Here is a 23,111-nt window from a genome sequence, read left to right on the forward strand (position 1 = left end):
CGCGCGGCTGCGGGTGGCGGTGCCGGCTAGAGCCGCGAGCCGGCGAGTGGGTGGGTGGGTGGGTGGGGAGGAGGGAGAGGACGGGAGGGGAGAGAGACGGGTGTGGGGAGGGGAGGGAGGGGGAGATTCCGCTCTCCTGCCGCTCCCAGCCCGGGCGGGGGTAGGAGGCCGCGACGAGGGAGGGGAGGAGAGAGGGAGGGAGGGAGAGAGGGAGGGAGGGAGGGAGGGAGGGAGGGAGCCAAGGAAGACGCTCCGACAACCCGTGCGTTTCGTAAGGCTCGGAGCACTTGTACATTTCTGCAGCCGCGCGGCGAGCCATTCGCGGGCGGCTGCTGCAGCTCCTACTGCGTCTTCCTTCTCCTCCCTTCCTCGGACTCCGGGTGTGTGTATGTGTGAGTGTGTGTGTGTTGCAGGTGTGTGGGGTGTCCGTTTTAATTCTGCCCAGTAGGTGGGACTTGGTGACTTTAGCACCATTTTTTCCTCTTCCCTTTTTTTTTTTTTTTTTTTTGACTCCCCACCGTCTGTTGCAACCCTGCAAAGTCTCGGAGTCGGAGAGCGTGCCTCGCTTCCAGAGCCCCCGGACCCGGCGAGTCAGCGATCGCTGAGCCGGCCACCATGCCCGGCAGACCGCGCCACTAGGCGCTCCTAGCGGCTCCCACCCGGCGGCGACGGCGTCGGCCGCGATGGTTTCAGACGCTGAAGGATTTTGCATCTGATCGCTCGGCGTTTCAAAGGCAGAGGCCCCCCTCCCCCTTCCCCCTCCCTCACCGTCTTTGTTTCCTTCCCCCCCTGCTCTCCCCACTCCCCCCACCCCACCCCCCTCTCCTCTCCTCCTCCTCTTTTTTAGAAGCAGCGATCGGAGATGGATGTCTCTCTTTGCCCAGCCAAGTGTAGTTTCTGGCGGATTTTCTTGCTGGGAAGCGTCTGGCTGGACTATGTGGGCTCCGTGCTGGCTTGCCCTGCAAATTGTGTCTGCAGCAAGACTGAGATCAATTGCCGGCGGCCGGACGATGGGAACCTCTTCCCCCTCCTGGAAGGGCAGGATTCAGGGAACAGCAATGGGAACGCCAGCATCAACATCACGGACATCTCAAGGAATATCACTTCCATGTAAGTCAGGCGGCCGCTCCCCAGCCCGCCTCCCCCGTGCTCCGCGTCTCCCTTTTGCCGCCCGCAGCCTAGCCGGGAGCCGGCCCTCCACCCGCCCCAGCTCGCTGCTGCCTGCTGCCCGCTGGGCGCACGTCAGGCTCGCTCTGGCTCGGGAGATGCTCACGGGCTGCGCATTCCAGGTGACTCCGGCCCTGGCGAGACGCGATCCGGCGATGCGTGTGTGTGGCTCTCCCTGGAGAGGACCCTGGCCGCCGAGGGCACGCGGGGCCCAGCTCCCACCCGCTTTCCCCACCCGCTGCTGGCTCATTTCGAGGGTGCAGATCGGGTTTTTTTCTTTTGCCCCCCACTAAATAGCAACAGTTTGGCCACGCTCAAGTGGAATAAAGTAGACGAGATTCGATTCTCTGGCAGAGGCGGCGGCAGTGGCGGAGGCAGTGGCGGCGCTTAGCCGGCAGGGATGGTGACAGATAGGGACTGCTCGCGATCCAGCCAGGTGCTTAACTATTTCCATTTGGAAACAGCAGAACACGCTGACAAGTAAACAAGTTGGGAGCTGGCTGCTCGCGGGGAGACTTTGGACGCGTGGAGGCCGTCATGGACGCCTACCTCTTCCCTTCCCCTCCTGCAGCCCGCCCTCTCCAGCCCCATTTTGGGCATTTCCGAGACACCCCCTTTGCCACCCTCATCTGCATCTGGGCGCCTACAGATCCTTTCCCAGTTTGGGGTTTGATAACTGCTCCGGATAATTCTGAGTCAGGATGGCGCAGGGAGAGGCGAGGACGTGTGTTTTGGGGAGGGGGGTTTCTTGTATGACCGTCAGGATGGGTTCGTTTGGAACATTCAACTCTGGCTGGTTTTTGCTTCGTTCTGCCCCGTCGAAGGGAGACCAGTGGTGGCCTGCTCTTTTCTCCTTGCTATTTTTCTTTGGTGGGGATGGGAACAGAAGCAAAGGAGGGGAGGGAGCAAGGGCTCGGAAACCAGAAAGCCTGCTCCTCTTTTCTTCAGCTGACCTCGGCCAGGTGACCCCCTCCCAACCTACCACCCCAGAGAAGGGTGTGGACCGCACTAGAATTGCTCAGAGGATAATTTTCACCTCTTTCCCCCCAAGGCTCCCAGCCCTTGGGGACCCCCAGGAATGGGTAGGCAGCTGAGAAGGGTTTGTGCTGAGGTCCTGGCCAAGGTCTGGAGGAAGACGTTTTGGGTGGCTCGTTACCCCTCGGTCGGACTCAAGGGGGCTGGACCTGCATTTGGTGCTGCTCTAGGAGCCCCTCCCCTTGCTTGAGCCCAGGGCCATGGGGCTGCAAAGCCTGGAGGAATTGCAGTCCCACTCTCTGGAAAGCCCACCTGCCCTCTCAGCTTAATGGAGCCTCTGCTTGCATTCTTGCAACTGACAGTTCGAGGGAAATGGACAGCCCAGGAGATGTCTCTGACTCCTGGCCCAGGAGACAAGCTTGACCCATATCTCAGCTCTGCTGTTCACCCCCTCACCCCCTTCAACCCGTCCAGAGATGACAAGACAAACAGCCAAGTGGTGGCGGGGGGGCAGGGGGAGGGCAGGAGAAACAGAGGACAGACCCAATTGTGCCTGTCCCTGCTTGCAGGCCACAGGCTTCCAGCATTCCCAAGGAGGCAGGGAGAAGGGTTCAGAGTGAGATCGTCAGGGAAACTCAGACTTGGAAGTGGATTACTGGGGCTGTGTGCGTGGGGGTGGGTCTTGGGGAGTGAGTGGGGGGGTGGCGAAGGTGGGAACTGAGTGGTCAGTCTTGGTGTTCAGAGCCAGACCTAGAGACTTCCAGGAGTGGGCTAAGGGTTGGAGGAAGAAGGGGCCCGGTGCCCAGCCTGGGTCTCTGGGAGTGGGTGAGCTGCATCCAGCTTGTTCTCCGCTCCAAGGAGAACAAGTGTCTCTCTGTAGAAAGCCAGGGGAGGCAGGGATGGTCACAATCACGTAGGCTCTTTATAGCCACACACAGGTGTTGCTCCTCTGGAGATGATGCTTGGGGAAGCAGACTCATAGGGAAGAGTTGGCTTAGCCTTTCTAGGCTGCCAGAAAGGTCCATGATGGGAGGGACTGGGGTGGCCTCCTCCCTCTTTGGCACTGGGGGCTCTCAGGAGGATAGTGAGCAGGGGGTGCGTCTGGACCCTCTCTGCGTGTGTCCCCATTCTTATTTCAGGACTTGGGCTCTGACAGGTCATCAGGACCCCTTTCTCTAAATCCACCCCAACACCAAGGAACAAGGGAACTGGATTCCCATAGGAGCCATGCCAGCGGCAGGTTGGGGAGGGTCAGAGGTCATGGGTTGAATGACCTCTCCTCGCCCCATCTTCTCCCCAGTGCCCTGTTATATCTATGGCTGGTATTGACCGAGCTCGAGAAGGGCCCAGATTTCCACTCCAGAGCCAGAGAGCTGGAGAGAGGGCGGGGAGTCACGCTCACCACGGGGAAGTCAGCATCCCCATCCCTGTCTGACTTCCAAGGAAGTGGAGGCTTGGGGTGGTGACTTTCCCCAGGCACACAACCCCAACAGGGACCCCCCCTGTGCAGGCCTGCATGTGGAGCAGGCTGGAAGAGGGGCCTGTGGGCAGCGAGGAGCACCCTCGGCTGGGGTTGGTTCTTGTTTTAGTGTGGCTTGGGAAGAGGGCTTCAGTTGAAGGCTGTTGTCTTGCTGGAGAGGCGTTCCTCAGATTTCTGATGTTACCAAGGCAGTGTGGGGTCAAGAGGTCCCCCAGCTTCCCATTGGCTTGAAGCTCTGGACGCTGGTGGATGGCTGGGGCTACAACTTGGGCATGCTCTGGGTAGAAGAAGATGCTGAGGCTCCATAGTTTGACCCTCTTGTTCTTCAGGCTGTAATGTTTCAAGGTCCTCCCTTCAAGGGCTGAACTGATTGTACCTGAGTTTCCAGAGGGACAAGAGGTTTCCCTGTGGTTCCACTTCTCAGGGGTGGTGTGTGCAGTGATTCCTGTGTGGCCATCCCAGGAAGCTGGCTGGTAACTGCCCCTGATCAGGGCAGCCATCTCCCCATTCTGCTACCCTGTTAGTATATGGAGGAAATCACTTGCATGGCATCGGGGCAGAATTGTGGGTCTCATTTCCACCTCTCCCAGAGCCAAGCTACTCGAGAGGGGCCTCCCTTTTGGCCCCTTTCTGCCCAGGAGGCCAATCCCTTTGCCTTTGCAGCTCTTGAAGCAGGAACCTCATGGGGCCTGGAAGGGTCCATGCGCAGCCACACCCAACCAGGCTGTGACGTCACAAAGGCAGGAGGGTGGTGGCTCTGCTGGACTGACTGACTGGGCTGCCTTGCTAGGCCAGGCCTGCCTGGGGCTGGGTCGGAATGATACGGCCTTTGGCTGTTAGAAAGAGGATGAAGTGGGAGAGGATGGCATGGCTGGGCTGGCTGCCTCTGTTTGCAAAGACCATGAGCTCTTAGCTGGAACTCTGAGTCCCCAGCTGGGTCTCACCCTGAGCCCGCAAAGGGTCCCCGTCGTCTGGCAGCTCTCTGGTCCCTTCATTTCCATGGCCTTCCCCGAAGGTCCTCTTCTGGCTGGCTGAAGGATCATTCCGGGGTTTGGCTGCTGTGCTGGCTCCTTGAGTCTCATTCTTTCTAAGGATCAAGGGGAGACCCAGCCTTGACAATGACCCGGCAGGGTATGAACCAGGCCCCAAGGGCATCATGGGGCTTGGTCTCGGTAGGCACAGTGAGATGCTCAGAGCCCCAGGATTAGGACTAGACTTGAGAGAGGAAGGCGGAAATGTGAGGGCAATTGACATGAGATTTGGAAGTGGGAGCAGTTACAGCTCCAGAGAAAGATACTTCCAGGTCAAACCTGGGGCACTTGGTCTCCTGGGGCCCTAAGGGTTTCTGCCAAGGAGAGGCTGTTCTTGTCTCCAGAGCCAGGACCCTCCACCCCAGGAAGCCCAGCAGGTCAAGCTTCTGTCCTGCACCCTGGGGGCCAAGAGCATGTGCTCTGCAGCTCCGTAGGACCTGGGGCCATGACAGCTTTGGGCAAAACCCAGCCCGCTGTGGCCACTGCTTTGAGATTGGAGAGTGCTGGGCTACTGGCCCCACGAGGGCTGAGCCTGCAACCCAGAAGGTTCCTTAGGGTCTTAGAAGGCTCCTACTGCCCCCCTGCCTGGCTGAACGGAAGGTGCTACCATGAGCAAGGGAGGGCCTGACGCGCTCTCCTGGGATGCCCCTTGTCCTTGCCCTGCCAGTCCCTGCCAGCTGCTGCTTCTGTCAACTGTGCAAAAGGACCAGGGCCCCACCTCAGCTGGCTCTTGGGTGGGGTGTGTGTAGTCTGAGGCCCTCTTTTGGTATGGCCATTGCCAATATCATGGCATTTCCATGGTGACCCTGGGTCCCCATCCCATGGGAACACCCCCAGGTGTTCCCGTGGGCGGCTTGCACAGGGGTCCTGGGCAGGTCTCCAGTCTCCCATTGGGTCCTCCAGTTGGCTGGCGGCAGGGTAGGATTAGAGGAAGAGATGAATCATGTGAATCCCACCTTAGCTCTGTCCGTAGCCCCCTGTGAGCCATACCAGGGATCTGTAGACTTTTGGAGCCTGGAAATTCAACTATGAATTGAGGCCATGGGGCAGTGTTTCTTCCAACTCGGACATATGTCATCTCGGGGCCCAGGGAACTTGTCCCAGGAGGCTCAGCCAGGACACTTTGAAGGGCACTTCCTTGGGATGTCAGTGACCCTTGTGATGGTGTCAGGAGGAGGTGCACTCCCTCACTGACCTTGGGACACTGGTTTTCTCCTCTCCCTTCCCTTCCCACCTCCAGCAAACGGACCACCCAGAATTCGACACCATTTGTGACACATGACACTATTTAGAGTCAACTGCCCAGACCAAATGGCATATTTAACAAGAATGTGCTGGGGCCTGCAGCCTCTCATTAGGGCCTGGACACCCAGCTTCGTGGTTCCCCATCTGCACCCTGGGCTCACAGCCAGGGAAAGATGTCCCTCTGCAAAGCTTTCAGCCCGTTGCTGGGGCGCGGCTCTCCACTGGGTATGAGAAGAAAACATTAGAACTTCGACTGCAAATTATTCTTGCCTAGAAAAGAGAGTATTTCCTATTTAATGTATAGATGATAGATAAACATGTAATTTAATATAAACATCAGTGTTTTCGGTTGACTGCTACATCACACGTGATCAGAACAGCTTGGTACCCACTGCTCTTGTGACTGGGGGGGTTGGTGCTTCAGGAGGAGACGGGGTGGTGACAGGAGAGAGGGTTCCGAAGCCCCTGGCTCCCCCTTGGTGCTGTGCCAAGGAGGACTTGATTAATAGGGGGTGGGGTCAATGTGAGGAGGGGCTAAGCTGGGTAGGGTGGGGGATCTCAGTTCTGGATCAGAGTTCCCAAGGCCCAGAAGCCCCCTCCCAGGGGCCAGGACAGCTCTTCACAGATGGTCTTCTTGTTAGTCCCTGCCAGGATCCTGCCTTTTGATCCCGGGGTAGCAAATTCTTCATCTCCACGATGCCCCCATTAGCCATATCATTATTTTCAGTTTGCAACTGTTGAGTTAATTTTTGCGACAGTTGCTTGGAGTTTAAAAGCCGAGCTTAACTGTCCCATTTTACAGATTAAGAAAATAAAACGAAGAACAAATCTAGTGTCCCAGGTGGTCGTGCCGTCGGGACTCACAAGTGGGAAAGTCCAGAGTCTGGTCCCTCTGGGGTGTCTCTGACTGGCTCGCGGGTGCCCTGGATCCATGCTTTCTTGGACATGGCCCTTTCAGCTGGACCTTCTATGGCTTGTTGAGAAGGAAGGTGCAGAGCATTTTCATCTACAAAATTTCTTCCCACCCAAAGGGCAGCATTGCGGGAATGAGCCATCTTTGAGGGACTTGCAGAGGGCGGCTGGGTGTTCCAGCAGCCGGTGAAAGAGTGGCCGGGCTGGAGGCTGGACTGAGCCACTCAGATGTTGGTGAGCCGGGGTGACCAGCTCATACCATTTGTCGTCCTTTGAGCCTCGCTTACCTCAGCTTCGAGGGACAGAAATCCTCCTGGCGGCCTGGCGTGTTGGAAGCTGCTCTTTGATGGGTTGGGTCATAAGGAGTGAAGACTCCAGTGACATTATCAGCAAAGCTCAGGGCCTGGTGGGGTCCCGAGAACCCCCGAGGGGGCACTTCCCATTTCTGCTGCTTCTAAGGGCAGGACTCACAGAATGCAAAGCTGCAAAGGACCACTGTAGTCATCTCCCTCGTGTCACCCACGAAGGTCCCAGGGCCCACAGTGGGCAGGGACTTCTCTGGGGTCCCTGGGTCACTTGAAGACTTCTCTTCCCAGGCACACTCCCAGGTGCTGGGGCCGCCTTCTGCTCAGCGCTGGCTCCTGTTCTGGGCTCTTTGTCAAAGCCAGAGCCTCCCCTGTGACTGTGTCTCCCTCTGAGGCCATGTTTCCAAATTCAGGGTCCCCAGAGGCAGCAACTATGTGCAGCTGGCAGCCCCAGGGCTCCTTGCAGCCTGCAGCCCCCACCAGTTAGAAATCAAGTTGAGGAGGCCTTGTGCTGAGCTCTGTTCACAGACAGGGCTGGGGAACCTGGGGCTCTGCAGCCTGGGGAGCCGGTCCTTTTCCCCTGGCCTCACTTCGGCCCCTGGCTTGTGCCATCATAAGTGTCCCAGAGTCTAGCTGGTGGGACATTCAGGATTCCTTCCCCAGACACGCATCGTCAGGCATGGAGGACTCTGGCAGCTGCCATTTTCTTAAGCCCAGTTTTCCTAGCAGCTCCCCTAGCTTTAACAAATCCCTCAAGTTCCTTATCCATTAGAAAGGGAGAACACTAACAACCACATTATATAAGCACCTTGTTGAAGTTCGGGGCCCCGGGTCATGTCTGGCAAAGAGAAGCCTGTGGATACCTAACTGATGCCAGCTAGCATCTACTGAGTACATGGAAACAACCATTAGCGTTTCCTCAGCACTTACTATGTCCCAGACACTGTGCCAAGCACTTTAACACCTCGTGGTGGCCTCACATCAACGCCCCTAAGATAAGTACTTTTATTAGCCCCATTTTCCAGATGGGGAAACTGACTGGTGGGAAGGAACTGAACTCGCTAAATGTCGTGCAGCCAGTAAACGGCAAAGCAGACCGGCATTTAAATATTAAGCTATATTGCCTGTGTTCTTTGGCAATACTGTTCTGTATTCTAGCATAGACATACAAATGGATACATGTACACACACACACCAGTATATTACTATTATGATAAGTTAAAAATAAATGAGTTGATGTGAAAGCCTGGGAGAATCCTTTAGTTGACAATATTTCAGTTCCTTGGGTGAGCATTACCTTGGCTGCAGTTGGACGGGAAGGCAAATAGGATAATTAGGGGTGTGGTGATGGCCAAACAGTGGGGCTGTCACTGTCCCAGGCAGGCCTCTCTGGTGGTTGGGGGAGGCTTTTGGTCTCTCCTCCTGACCTGTTCCCAACAGGGTTTCCCCTGAGGCTGTGTCAGCCACGCCCTCTTCCCAGGCCTCCCTGTCCACCCCATGATGTCCTGGCCTCTGAGATCAGGTCAGTCCACAGCAGAACAGGTGCCAGCCAAGGCTGGCTGAGATTCAAGAAGCTGGTGGCTGGGTCCCAGCCAGCTCCTGTCTGGGCTGAGCCATGGTCAGCAGGACAATGCCCCTGGCGCTCATGGCCAGCAAGAGCTTGGACGGGAGAGGAGAGGGCTGCGTGGCTTCTCCCAAATAGAGCTTTGGGGTGCCAGGACCACCTCTGGGTTCAGAGCAGAAGGCGGGGGGTGTCTAAAGTGCTGGGCAGCTGCAGTTGGAGGCTGATGTTTAGAGCTCCTTTCTGAGGCCTTCCCTGATCCCCTCCACAATAAGCAGGCTTTGTCCCCCCGCAACCTGACCCCATCTTTCTACCTTCATTGCTCATGGAAGCTCCATCTCTCTCTCCATAGGGGTGAGCTCTGAGCATGTGAGAGAGCTTCTGTGAAACAGCTGAAATGGGTGGGGCAGTGTTGGGTGCACTTTCACTGCTTCTTGGCTGTATGAGCTTCATCATCACTCAGCCACTGGCCTCAGTTTCCACTTCTGAGAGCTGAGGTCATGGAACTCTCTAGCCTGGCTCCCAGCAGGGTCATTGTCATTTTCAGACCTATGCAATGGTGTATTCGCTGGGCTCTGTAAATAATTCGGTACCTCACTGGTTATTTCCTTTTCTAGACCACTGGAAGATTTCTGAGTCAGGGCGGAGATCAGGACTTTGAGCCGTAAATTACTAGATCTGGAAAAAGGGCTCAGAAAGTTTTGGGGCTAAACATTGTTTTATGGAGAAAGAACTTAGGGCTCAAGAGAGGTGAACTGATTTGGCCCAATCGCCCAGTGAGGTCCTGGCACAAGGCAGCCCGGAACGAACAGCCCTGCCTCCCTAGCTGGTGAGGTCTCCGCCCCCTGTTGGTGTCTGTCCTGGGACTTGGGTTCAGGCTTTTACAAAGTGGACGGGAAAGGAGCCTTTACAGTGCTACAGAGAAGGGGAGAACACGAGGGGAGCAATCTTGGCCTCGAAGTCCTAAGCCCGGCGACCTGCGGCGGGAAGCAGGCTGTGTGCCTGTGTCTGGGGGCGTGTGGGTCCAGCCCCGAGTGCGTCTCTCCTGTGTTTCGTGCACATGGTGTCTGAGGTCTCTGTGCACAGACCTTCAAGACTTTGGCTTCCCTCTGCGTCTCCACTCCCGGTGGTCACCAGAGGGCAGTGTGGCGCACGAGACGGTCCCGGGCGCGCGGCACTGGCCTGGTGAGAAGCGCATTGTCAGGCCTGGCTTTCAGAGCCTTTCCTGAGCCAGGGCTGAGCAGGGAGGTCGCCGCCCCTCCAGGAGGGCATCCCTCTGCCGCAGTGGCCCTGCTTCCATTGCATCTTTGCAGCCCAGGGATGTGAGACTCTGGACCTGGGCTTTCTGGCTTATGAGCCCCTGGCTTCCTGGGAAGGAGGTGGCAGGGACAGGGCCTTGGATGGTGGAAAGCCACCTGCTGTGCTCTCCTCCCCGCCTTCTCTCCGCAGCAGCAGGAGAGATCAGTACATTTGCACAGAGGGTGATGGGGTGAATGCCTGGGAGGTAGCCCAGGAACACCACAGGCTTAGGGGACAGAGAAGCTGATAGATAGTCTCACTGTGAGGCTAGTATCATGGAGGAAGGGAACTTTATTTTTATTTTCTATTCGTGTTTTTGAGATGGAGTCTCATGCTGTTGTCCAGGCTGGAGTGCAGTGGGGTGATCTCGGCTCTCCACAACCTCTGCCTCCCTGGTTCAAGCAATTCTCCGGTCTCAGCCTCCAGAGTAGCTGGGATTACAGGTGCGTGCCACCACGCCCAGCTAATTTTTTTTGTGTTATTAGTAGACACGGGTTTTCACCATGTTGATCAGGCTGGTTTTGAACTCCTGTCATGATCTGCCCACCTTGGCCTCTCAAATTGCTGGGATTACAGGCGTGAGCCACTTCGCCTGGCCTTGGGAAGCGAGCTTTATATGTGCCCTCAGGCTGTTGGATAACCTGGCCCAAGCGTGGGGCCATCTCTCCTCTCCCCTGCCCCTGAACCTAAGCTTGGAAATTACCGGATAACAGGTAGTGCTCAGAAAATAGCAGGCCCTGGCGTTTACTAGAACGAGAGCTTGGCGCCTTCTCTGAACCGCTCCAAATCCCGTGTCTGCTTTCAGAGATGACCGTTTACAAGGATGAGCATGTAAGTGCCTTGCAAACCAGGGTCATGGGCACTGCCTGGACAGGCTGGTTTTGACAGTGCTTCTGTGAGTGCCGTTGGCCTGTCCGTCTGTCCCAGGCAGTCTTTATTTGAGCAAGTGCTGTCTCGTTCCATGCACGAATGAGCCTCCTCCTACTAACAAGGCTATCAGCTTTGGAGACAGAGTCTGCTGCTTTTGGGGTGGGTGCGGAGCTTTTGGGTCTGGGGCCTGTGGCTCTTCCCTGAGAATCTGCTCCCAGATCCCTGACCCGGGGCTCCAGGCAGGGTCCTCTCTGTTGTGATCAGTCTCCCCCACTTCCTTACTTCTGATAGTTTTTCAAGTTTAGTCCACGGAAGAGCAGGAAGGAAGCTGACATTATAGCCCTCCTGGTGGGCCAGAGATCATTTGCATACACAACCCTACTTAAATATGGCAATGATTAAATGAAGCCTCAGATCATGACTCTGCCTCTTACCTGCTGGGACCCTGGGCTGGCTACTTGGCCTTGTTGATTCTCAGTTTTCTCATATGAAAATAAAAACAGTGCAGGACTACTGTAAGATTTCGATGAGCACGTGTGTGTGTGTGAAACTGTTTTCTCTCTTCCTATTACGGTACTCCAGAACCTCTTCCCACAGGCATGTATACTTTTTATGGCCCTCATGTGTTCTTCCTGCATTCATTCTCGCCTGCCTCCAGCTCATGCTCCACGCCCTAAATAGATACATCTTCTAATCCAGGGTATTTGGTTAGGCCAATTCCTGTACCCCAAACTTTTCAAAGGTTCCTTTGTCTGAGGGGTGGCTTGGTGTAGCCGGAAGAGTAGAGACTTCTTTGGTCAAAAAGTTTCAGTTTAAATCCTGGCTCTGCCCTGGTGTAGGGTTAGGCACGTTACTTAACACTTCCGAGCCTCAGTTTCCTCATCTGAGAAATCTGGTGAGCTATACCCATCCGATAGAGTGGTTGTGAGGGTTGAATGAGATGATGGTGGGTGCCTGGCATGTGATAGCTACACAGAAGCCAACGTGGTGAGTAATCCCCAGGAGTCCGTAAGAGGTGATGGGCAGCGAAGCTTCCAGGTCCTTATAGAGTGGGGTTAGAGGAAGCTGCGTGAGGGAGCTAGCCTGCGGACAAAGCTGAAGGAAGCCACAGAAGGACTAAGATGGCGTATGTGGACAAAGGGACAAAGTGGCTGGGGTACCTGCCTGCCACAGGACAGGGAGGTTGTTATTGGCTCCTGCTGATAGGGGACACTTTGAAATCCCAAGTGTTGGAGTGTGCCGGGCAAAGCCTTTCTGCTACCTGGCTCCCCCACTCTGCAGCCCCAGGAATCTGGATGGCAGAAATCTCTATCCAGGGTCATTTAGAAGCATCCAGCCTCGTGCAGATTTGTTGCTATTCTTACCCTGCGTAGCTTCCCATGCACTAGCTGATTCCCTCTTGGCTATTGTAATCCAATGTTCATCTGAAGAGGGGGCTTCAGGACCATCCCTGGCAGGAAGAATTTAGAAATCCCGTGGGATAGGATGACCTAAAATCCCTCCTGTCCACCCATCAGAGCCCCCCGCCCCCTGGACATCCATCCCAGTTCCACGTTAAGCCACCAGAGGGCACTAGACCATGATTTCTGCAGGGAAGGGCTGTGCAGCCTGTCCTCTTGTGAGTTGCGCCTTTGATGAATTTCTTCCCAGGTGCCACCTTCTTTGGGGTCACGGCAAACCAGCTGGGTTCAGCCAGAGCCGATGGCACTGAGACTGATCGCTCAAAGGTCATGGGATTTGGCATCCATCTCAGGTTCCAATCCTTGCCCCCCTCCTTGCTTTTTTTTTTTTTTTTTTTTTTAATTGTAAGGAAGTTATTTAATTTTTCAGGGCCTCATTTTCTTCACCTGCAAAGTAAGGTGTTATTGGGAGATGTTGCTGTGGGATGGTGCTGTGAGGATTAAAGGGGATGTGTGAGGGCAGCGTCTGGAACATGGAACAGCATCTGGAACATGGCTGGTCATCTGTCTCTTTCTGGGAGAAATATCAAGTTAGGCCACACCCCGGAGATACCTACGAGATGCCCTTGGCCTGCAGGAGTCGTTTTGCCCCCCACTGAACCCCCTATGGTTCCCACTCATGGGGGGCAGCAGTGACACCCAGTGGCTGGCATGGAGAACAGCAAGTGCATTCCGAACTTGCAGGTGGTGTGGGGAGGATTGTCCCCGCCAGATGCGGCCGAGTCAGGGTTAGTGGACACTGGCTTCAGAAGTTTCCTTAGCAGAGCGTCTCCTCTTCAACTGCGAGGTAAAGACATTTTTCTGAGGGCATTCGTGTGATGATGGCTCTTGGGGATGTTTCTTGCTGGGGCCCACAGTACGAGGTCACAACTGAAGAAAACACATGGGCCACTGGCTAACTTGATTGTAATGAAACGATTCTGGTGTTTTCCTGGGGTACCACTTTTTTTGAGATGCTTTAATACAATCCGTCTGGCTGGCCTTAGCCAAGAGACTCCAGGTCTCTGAGCCTCAGTTTGTTTACCTGGGAAGCGTAGGGGTTGGTCTGGCTGACAAAAAAAAGGCTCTTGTAGCTTTAATTTGAGTGTCAGACGTGACTGAATACCTTTTGCTCAGTGTGTGTGTGTGTGTGTGTGTGTGTGTGTGTGTGTGTGGTATGGGGGATGGGATCAAGTGAGAAGCCAGGATAGGGGGTCACTGCTAAGCTTTGGGCTTTACTGGTGAAGGAGCTCCAGCCTCCTCTCAGTAGAGGGGTGGTTCTGAGGCTGGCTTGGGGTGTCCCTGCCTGTCATCCTTGCAGCCTCTTCGTTTCTCCACCTGAGATCCAGGAGGGAGCGCTGGCAGACGGGCCAGGCTCAGGAAGTTATTTAATACCAGCTTTGCTCCAGATTGTGTTTCTGACTCCCTGCCACCTCTTAAGTGGCAGTCATTTTAACAAATGTGGCGATAAGACACAGAGAGGGAAATCACATGAGAAGTGGGGAGGGGGCGCGGGCCTGGAGGAGGGGTGTGGTTTTATTCTCTTGGCAGAAACCTCTCGAGGCACTCAGGAGCAAGAAAGAAATGGAAGAGATCAGCTCAGAGTTCCTCAAAGCCCTGGAAGGAAGAGGGTGGAAAGAGGGCCTCATGTTTAGAGGCTGCAGCTGCAGCCCCTCCTCCTCCGTGGGAGGGGCCTATGTCCTGCGGGGACTTCTGGCTCCCATGGCTGGGCAGGTGTTGGGGGGCAGCCCCCTATTCCGCTTTCCAAAGGACTGTCTTCCAAGTGCGTAACAGACAGTTAATGGGGGCCTGGCATTGCGGCGTGTTCAGCCCATGGTGACTGCTGGGCTGCATCTGTACCTAGGCTGTGGGGTGCCCAGGTGTCTGGCCGCCTGCCTTGCAGCTTGCCAAAGCCCATCCTAGCATCTGGACTGCTGGGGGAGAACGAGCAGATTTGCTAGCAGGGCTCTTCCTTCTGCGGGACCCAGAGAGGAGGGGAGCCTGCCCCCTTTCATCCTAGCGCCTTGCACCAGCCCTGGGCCAGGCCCGTGCTGACCCCTGAGGGACAGGCTTGAGAAAGCCAAAGACTGTGATGCTGCTTCCTTCTTGGAGTTACAGTTGAATGGAGGGAGGCAGGTATTAGACGGACGATCTACAGCTCAAAGCTTATCTCAAGAGAAGCAGGGGCAGGATTTGAGAAAAGGGATCTCATGCAAAGTTTAATGAAAAATTTATATATATGAAAACGTGGCTTCCCTGAGGTGGAGAGGGCACAATTTTCCTAAATGGAGTTTAAAAAATTCTAGATTTACCTGCTGCCGGGTTTACTGAATGTTGATAACAGTGCAGTGAGTCGTCAAGATGGCGCCCCTGGCTGAGAAGCAGAGTCACTGGCCTTGCTGTTGCTCACCAAGGCCCCACAGAAAGGCAAGAGAAGCGAGTCCCATCTCTTCCCCTCTCCCTCTGCCTGTGCGAGATGAAGATTTGGGGTGTGGGTGGTTTATTTGGAAGGTGACCCCAGGAAGCCTGGGAGGGAGAGCGGCCGGCCGGGAGACAGGGAGGGAGGAAAACCAAGTGCCACTGTGTCCCCGAGCGGGCTGCCCCGTGCGCTTCCCAGGCGGCTGCTGATTCGTTTCTCTATGTGTGCGTTTATCCAACATGGGTTTATTGGTGAGCCTCCGATGGGCCAGCTACGTGGGAGAGCTGGGAAGGCAGTGGAGAGCAGGCCTGCTGAGGCCTCTGTCCCTGTTGTTCTGGGATGTGAACTACCCAGCAGCAGCCCTCCCCCTCTCCCTGCCCCTGGAAATTGACCTCTGGAGAGGGGAGGTGGGTCACGTGAGCTGGGAGTGCGTGGTAGGTTCCATCCGTCCCCATGGCCATATTCTTGGCAGAAGAGTCCATCAGGGAGTGCTGGGAAGGGGCAGCCTTTCTCCCCCCTGTGCTGGGTGGAGGTGAGCCTGGGTGAGGTGAGGTGCAGGTCAGATGGAGACTACCCCCATATGATCCTAAAGGGTAGCCCCGCTTCCTGCTCCCAGCACCCAGGTGACACTCTGCCCAGCCAGCTACTGACCTGTGCCATGCCCCCTGTCCCTGGATGAACCCGACCAGGGCCTGCCCTCCCTCCTCCTTTCCAGCCCAGAGCAGCTCCCTGGGTCCTGGGGGAGCAGAAGTGGCAGGGGAGTGACTTGATGCCTCCCTGAATTGCATCTAGGGTTCATTTTCCAGGGTCACGTTCTGTCTCCCTGGAAATGATTGGTCACTCCTCCCTGTGCCCATCACCCCCGTTCCTGAGCTGCAGCCTGTGTCTCCACACAGGTGACTGACGTCCCTGCCCTCCTCCTGTTACGCACTCAGGGCTGCTGCTGCCTGCAGTCTGGGCGGGCATGCTCTGGCCTTGGGGCCCCACCCTGCTGCCCTCTACTGCCCTCTATGTTCTTACCTGCCCTGGGGGTCACCGGACAAAGAGGGTGGCACAGCTGGAGTCTCAGTCCGGACATCTGACAGTCTCTGGAGCCCCACGATGTAACCTGTCTGCCTTTTTTTTTTTTTGAGATGGAGTTTCGCTCTTGTTACCCAGGCTGGAGTGCAATGGCGTGATCTCGGCTCACCGCAACCTCCGCCTCCTGGGTTCAGGCAATTCTCCTGCCTCAGCCTCCTGAGTAGCTGGGATTACAGGCACACGCCACCATGCCCAGCTGAATTTTTGTATTTTTAGTAGAGACGGGGTTTCACCATGTTGACCAGGATGGTCTCGATCTCTTGACCTCGTGATCCACCCACCTCGGCCTCCCAAAGTGCTGGGATTACAGGCGTAAGCCACCACGCGCGGCCCCTGTCTGCCTTTTAATGCTCCTGTTGCCTCACTGTGCGGTCAGCTCCTGAAGGCTGGCATTGAGGCTCATTCAGCTCTGTCCCCCAGAGCCCCCACCTTGTTGGTGTTCAGTTAAAGACCTCTGGACTGGGACAGGCTGGTTTCCTGCACCAGAATGTCCCCCAGGCCCACAGTGGCCCTCCCAGCCTGATGGGGGTACACACGCCTCCGTCCAGAATGCTGGGCACGCCGTTCTCGCTGCTCTGCACAGCTCTGTGGGCCTCGGGCTTTGCCCTGAGCAGGGCAGCTTGTTGGAGGAATCTCCTAGAGAAACCTGAGCTCATCATGGTGAGAGCAAATGCTGTGTGATGACGGCCCTGGGGACTCCTTTACGGGATCTTTTAACCCCTCCATTCTCATCACAGGGACAAGGCAGGTCCTACAGTCATCCTCACTTTATAGGGGAGAAAACTGAAGCACAGGGTGATTAAGTGCTTGCCGCTTGCCCTGGGTGGTTCAGCTAGGAAGTGGCAGAGCTGAGATTTGTCTGCCCCAGAGCCAGGTGGGCAGCCCTGTGTTACAGACCCGCTTCCGTTTCCTGCCAGCCCCAGCCTCCTCCATGGTAAGCGGGCCCACAGGACACATGCCGTGCTGTTGTGGTTTTTGACCCTGGTGGGGGGGGGGCAGAAGGAGCCCTCGGGACCCAGCGGAGTTTGAGATCCTTGAGATTCATAGACAGAGTTTTTGGCCACATCCTCACAGAACGGTCCCCTGACTCACGGCAGGAGTGGGCTGGCCTCTGTATCCCGTCACTGCCACCAGGTTTTCGGTGAGTCAGGGCCAGGGATTGTCATCTGTAAGGTCTCAGTTCTTTTATATTTAAAATCAGGGAGCTGCACAAGGTGACCTTTGAGATTCCCTTCCAGCTCTGACTTGTGATGTTTCTATGGGGGTGGTTGGGGATGGGGTGGGAAAGCAGGGGAGCCCTACAGCTGCAGCAGCCCTGGGTTTCTCTGGGGCAATCCTGTGGGGGAGGGAGCAGCGCTGTGCCCCTGCACACAGGTGCGTGGGAAGCTTGTTCCTGAGTGTGTGTGTGTGTGTGTGTGTGTGTGTGTGTGTGTGTGTGTGTGTCTCCTGTGTCTGTCTGTCTCAGTATGTGTGTGTGTGTGTGTCTCCGTGTGTCTCCGTGTCTCTGTATGTATGAGTGTGTGTGTCTCCGTATGTGTGAGTGTGTGTGCGTCTCTGTGTGTCTGTCTGTATGTGTGTGTGTGTCTCCGTGTGTCTGTGTGTCTCTGTGTGAATGTGTGTGTGTCTGCGTGTGTGTCTGTATGTGTGAGTGTGTGTGTGTGTCTCCGTGTGTCTGTGTGTCTGTGTGAGTGTGTGTGTGTGTGTGTGTGTCTGCGTGTTCTGGAGACCAGACTGTAGCGGTTCTTAAGCTTTGGCGTGCACGCACATCACCAAGGGCTATTAAAACGCGGACTACTGGGCCCCACCCCAGAGTTTCTGATTCGGAAGACCGGCTGTCGGGCCTGGGAATTCGCATCAAGTCCAGGGCCACAGTCTGAGAGTGACTGTTGCTATTGATGGCTTTCACACTGCACTCCCTGGAGTGAGATCAGAGGCGGGTGGTATTCTGCATAACATTTTTATGAATAAGACTTCTTAGACTGCAAAAAGCCAGCATCCTTCCATTCTTGAAGAATACCAACCCACTCCCAAGCACATTCTGCCAGGACTTGTCCTGGTGCTGGGTTCTCTGTTTCTCTCTCCCCTCTTCTCTCTGCACCCCGGACGTGGTGACTGCCCCTCTCCTGACTTTGGCCCCACGCTCACATTTCCCACAGGGCTGGACTTGACCTGAGCCTGCCCTGACCTGTGTGATCCAATCTGTAGTTAAGAGATGATAACACACTGACATGTTACAGAATGCCCTTCCAAACTCAAGTGGATTTATAAAAATGATCTGGGAGGTAGAGTAAGTCATTCTGTAACTGCGCCTCAAGAACCTTACTTGGCTCCCACTTGCCCCCAAGGTGTAGTTGAGTCTTCTCTCTGTAGCATTCAGAGCCATTCAGGTTCAAGCTGCAGTGCGTCTTTGGAGTCCTGCCTCCTTTTTTTCCCCATGGGAGTCCTCTGCTCCAGCAAGCTGATCTGCTGTTCATTCCTTAAACATTCTCTGCACCGTTCAGTCTCAGTCTCATGATCAGGCCGCTTCCCTGCCTGGAGGGTTTCTGGCCTCCACTTGGCTCACCTGGGCCCTCCCTGTCACTCCAGTCCCACCTTTGAGAGGTTCTTTGTTGCCCAGACCCTGCTTGTTTGTTTTTGAGATGGAATTTTGCTCTTATTACCCAGGCTGGAGTGCAATGACGCTATCTCGGCTCACTGCAAGCTCCACCTCCTGGTTCAAGCAACTCTCCTGACTCAGCCTCCTGAGTAGCTGGGATTACAGGCATGCACCACCACACCTGGCTAATTTTTGTATTTTTAGTAGAGATGGGGTTTCACCATGTTGGCCAGGCTGGTCTCGAACTCCTCACCCATGCTGATGGATTATTCTTTCCACTCCCTGGAGCTCATAGCGCTAGCAGCTGCTGTGAGTTAAGCACTGTGTTCAGACCTGGCAGTATACACAGTCACTCATTTAATCCACACAGCCTCTATCTGAGTGGAGCACTGCTCTCGTTTGGCAGATGAGGAAGTGGTGGCCAAAAGACGCAGAAACTTGTCTAAGGCCACAGCAGCAAATGACAGTGAGGATTGCAGCTCAGGCTGACTTCAGAGCCCGTGTTCTCACGTTTATTGCCAAAGTGCTTGCAAGAGCAAAACAACTGAAAACAAGCTGAAATGTTATCAGGAGGCATTTGAATCAAGGGTTGACTCACGGCATAGCGCTGTGATGGATTCCGGCATGGCAGTTACAGTGAAAACCTCTGTGTAGCAATGTGGCTATATTTTGAAGGCGTAATGCCAGTGAAAAATATAAGTTGAAGAGTGACATATCATATATACACGTGAAACATCACAATGACCGATATCATGCATTGTTTACAGACAGAGAGATAAAATCATGGGCTGAATACAAACCAATTTCATAACAATCTTGGCCTCTAGGGAGAAAGGAAGAGAGGAAAAGGGTATGTACAGGGCTCTTAACTTTACCTGTAATGTCTGTGTTCTCTCTGTGACGATCTTAGCATTTGACAAAACGGTAATATGTATTAATTCCAGGTGATAGGTAGATAAAATGTTTAATAGGCAATGCTTTTTTTTTTTTATTATAATGAAACTTTAGAAGCCCTAAGCAATGAAAAGATTATTATACTCACTAGATTTATAATTTGAAATAAAAACATTATTAAAATCTTCATATTTCTTGGCTGGGGCTGCCATAAGAAGGTCCCACAGACTGGGTGGCTTAAACAGCATACATTTGTTTTGATGGTCCCGGAGGCTGGAAGTCCAAGATGCAGGTGTCGGCAGGGTTGGTTTCTTCTGAGGCCTGCCTCCTCGGCTTGCAGATGGTCACCTTCTCACTATGTCTTTACATGGTCTTCCGTCTGTGTGTGTCTGTGTCCTCATCTCCTCTTACAAGGACAGCAGTCATTTTGAATTAGGTCCAACCTAATGACCTCGTTTTAACTTAATCACATCTTTAAAGACCCAATCTCTAAATGTGGTTGCATTCCGAGGAACAGGAGGTTTGGACTTCTACATAGGAATTTTGAGGGGGGGTCACAAAAATATAACAATCATAAATCAAAAAAATTGCATGCCTGATGAAGTTTTAAAAGCTGTTTGTGGCCGGGCGCGGTGGCTCACGCCTGTAATCCCAGCACTTTGGGAGGCCGAGGCGGGTGGATCACGAGGTCAAGAGATCGAGACCATCCTGGTCAACATGGTGAAACCCCGTCTCTACTAAAAATACAAAAATTAGCTGGGCATGGTGGCGCGTGCCTGTAGTCCCAGCTACTCAGGAGGCTGAGGCAGGAGAATTGCCTGAACCCAGGAGGCGGAGGTTGCGGTGAGCCGAGATCACGCCATTGCACTCCAGCCTGGGTAACAAGAGCGAAACTCCGTCTCAAAAAAAAAAAAAAAAAAAAAAAATTGTTAGAGTTTCTGAGTGTGGAATCCTGTAGAAGTTCACCAAAGCTGACTTTTTCTCTCATTTTCTTTGGGTGTGTCTTGCCGCAAATGCCAGACATTGCTGCTGCTTTGGTCATGTAACGAGAGCGCCCTGTGGAAGGAGCTGCACATTCTTAGGTGAAATAGAGGTGGATAAAGGGAAGGACACGTGCAAACAAGTGCAAAGTCTGAGAAGGGCTCACAGGACAGTGCTTTAAATCTAGATCTCGGGTGTAAATAAGCAAAACAATTCACACAGGAAGTGCACAATTTCTAGCTTTATTAGTTAATTACTGAGTTATTTCAACAGCTACCAGTGAGCACCAGACTTGGGTCAGCACCGAGTAAGGCATCCCTCCACCCCCCATACAATGACAGTGGGCTGGGACCTGCAGCTCGGGATTTGGATTAGCGGTATAAGAAAGAACTTTCCAAAACGTGGGTCAGAAAATACGGCTATGGGCTGGGCGCGGTGGCTCATGTCTGTAATTTCAGCACTTTGGGAGGCCAAGACAGGTGGATCACAAGGTCAAGAGATCGAGATCATCCTGGCCAACATGGTGAAACCCTGTCTCTACTAAAATACAAACCCCCCCCCCCAAAATTAGCTGGGCATGATGGCATGCATCTATAGTCCCAGCTACTCAGGAGGCTGAGGCAGGGGAATCACTTGAACCCAGGAGGCAGAGATTGCAGCAAGCCGAGATGGCACCACTGCACTCCATCCTGGCGACAGAGCAAGACTCTGTCTCAAAAAAAAAAAAAGGCTTTGGGACATGTAAATACATGGGATCCCCCTCATTTCATTATTTTATTATTAAAATCCTCAAACATACAGAGAAGTTGAAAATTTGGCAGTGAATATTCATAAAACTATGTCCTAGACTCTGCGACGAATATTGCAGTCCACCACATCCTCTATCCATCTGTCCACTCCTCTGTCCACTTCTTGACCCGGCCTGTTTTTCTGATGCATTTCGGAGTAAATTTTGGATGTTAGTATGCTCCAAGTACTTGAGCATGTATAGCATAACATTAGAGTTGGATGTTTTCTCATTTTTTGAGCTAATATTTGTGTTTAATGAAATGCATCACTCTTAAGTGTACATTCTGAGTTTTGACAAATGCACGCGCCCGTGGAACCCAAATCCAGTGAGAGGCAGAACACTACCATCCCCCGGAAAGTTCCCCATGCGCTTCCCAGTCAGCGTCTGCCGTTGCCTCCACAGGGACACTCACTGTTTTGGGGTTTTTTTTGTTGTTGTTATTTACTTTTGAAAGTAGCATTTATTTCCTTTATTCAGTAGCTTTCAGAGTACAAGTGGTTTTTGGTTTCATGGGTGAATTCAGTGAGATGAGCACCCTTCACCTGAGTGGTGTACACTGTACCCAATATGAAGGTTTTTATTCCTTCCTTCCTCCCTCTTCTAAGTCTCCAGAGTCCATTATATCGCTCTGTATGTCTTTGCATCTTCATAGCTTATCTCCTGTGTTGGTATTTTTCTTCTCTTTTCTGGAGTCTCACCTTGTTGCTCAGGCTGGTCTCGAACTGCTGGCTTTAGGTGATGCTTCTGACTCAGCCTCCCAAAATGCTGGATTTACAGGGACGAGCCACAGTGCTCAGCCTGTTTTGGGCTTTTTCAACAATAGATGACTTTTTCTTCTTCTACAACTTAATAGAAATGGAATCATAGAATATCTATTTGTCAAAAATGTTTGCGAGATTCATCCACATTGTTACAGATATCAGTATTTGGTTCCTTTTTATTGCTAAGTGGAATTACATTGTATGGGTAACCTGAGTTCATCCGTTCTCTTGTGTGTGTTTTTTTGAGACGGAGTTTCACTCATGTTACCCAGGCTGAAGTGTAATGGCGCGATCTCGGCTCACCGCAACCTCCGCCTCCTGGGTTCAGGCAATTCTCCTGCCTCAGCCTCCTGAGTAGCTGCGATTACAGGCACGCACCACCATGCCCAGCTAATTTTTTGTATTTTTAGTAGAGACGGGGTTTCACCATGTTGACCAGGATGGTCTCGATCTCTTGACCTCGTGATCCACCCGCCTCGGCCTCCCAAAGTGCTGTGATTACAGGTGTGAGCCACCGCGCCCGGCCGTTCTCTTGTTTTTGAAACTGTAGGTTCTTTATAGTTTTGGAGCATTATGGATAAATCTGCTTTGAACATTCTTGCACAAGGCTTTTTGTGAACACATGCTTTCATTTCTCTTGGGTCATTCCCCAGGAGTGAAATTTCTGGGAGGTTTGATAAATTTATGTTTAACTTTATAAGATACAGCCTGACCTTTTTCCGAAGTGGTTGTAACAGTTTACACACTAGTACTGTTTTTGATTAACCTGGGTTAGGAGAGACACGTTTATATGACTAATCGAAACAGGACCTTGTATCTTTGTCTTGCAGAGGAAGAAATTGAGGGGCAGAGGGGTGGCGGCAGTTGTTCAAGGGCGCCCACCTGGTAGGTGGCAGAGCTGGGATCCTGTTGGATGCAGAGCCCTGGGGGGGGGTTTCTGTTGTGACGCATGGCTTCTTGCTGCTTTTTGCAGAGGAGTGAAGCAGGCAGAAAAAGCAGATGGCTGACTTCTCAAGGGCACCTGCTTTTGTCCTCAGCCCAAGGACATCCCCCAAGGGTCCTCTCAGAACTCCCTTCTCTCTGACACTGCGACACTGTGGAAGCCAGAGTCGGTGCCATTTGGTGTTCTTTGGTAGGGTTGGGGCCCTGGGTCTCCGACCTGGGGCTGGCTTGTTTCGTTGGGGTTCTCCATCCATCCACCGCAGTTGTGCTGCCCCTCCCAGGGGCTCAGGCTGAGTCTCATGTACCAGGGATAGATGAATGCCACTCGAAGAGGGCCTGGTCCCACCAGAAAGGCAACTCCCCT

The 23,111-nt window shown here is 53.7% G+C and overlaps 1 protein-coding gene across 10 annotated transcripts in view; it reads left to right on the forward strand.

Annotated features, from left to right (window-relative positions):
* Positions 1-201: 201 nt before the first annotated feature.
* The window catches only part of NTRK3 (neurotrophic receptor tyrosine kinase 3), a 382,156-nt gene continuing 359,246 nt past the window's right edge, over positions 202-23,111 (forward strand). For 4 of the 10 annotated variants that reach the window (XM_032262482.1, XM_032262472.1, XM_032262475.1 and 1 more), the window contains exon 1: positions 202-1,110. In XM_032262482.1, the coding sequence (XP_032118373.1) occupies positions 863-1,110 (248 nt within the window). In that variant the 5' untranslated portion in view covers positions 202-862. The remainder of the gene's footprint in view (positions 1,111-23,111) is intronic. The other 6 variants (XM_032262479.1, XM_032262481.1, XM_032262473.1 and 3 more) reach the window with 5 other exon arrangements.

The sequence above is a fragment of the Sapajus apella genome, unplaced genomic scaffold, assembly GCF_009761245.1.
Source record: "Sapajus apella isolate SASKATOON/1434 unplaced genomic scaffold, GSC_monkey_1.0 scaffold129, whole genome shotgun sequence".
NCBI classification, from domain to species: Eukaryota; Metazoa; Chordata; class Mammalia; order Primates; family Cebidae; genus Sapajus; species Sapajus apella.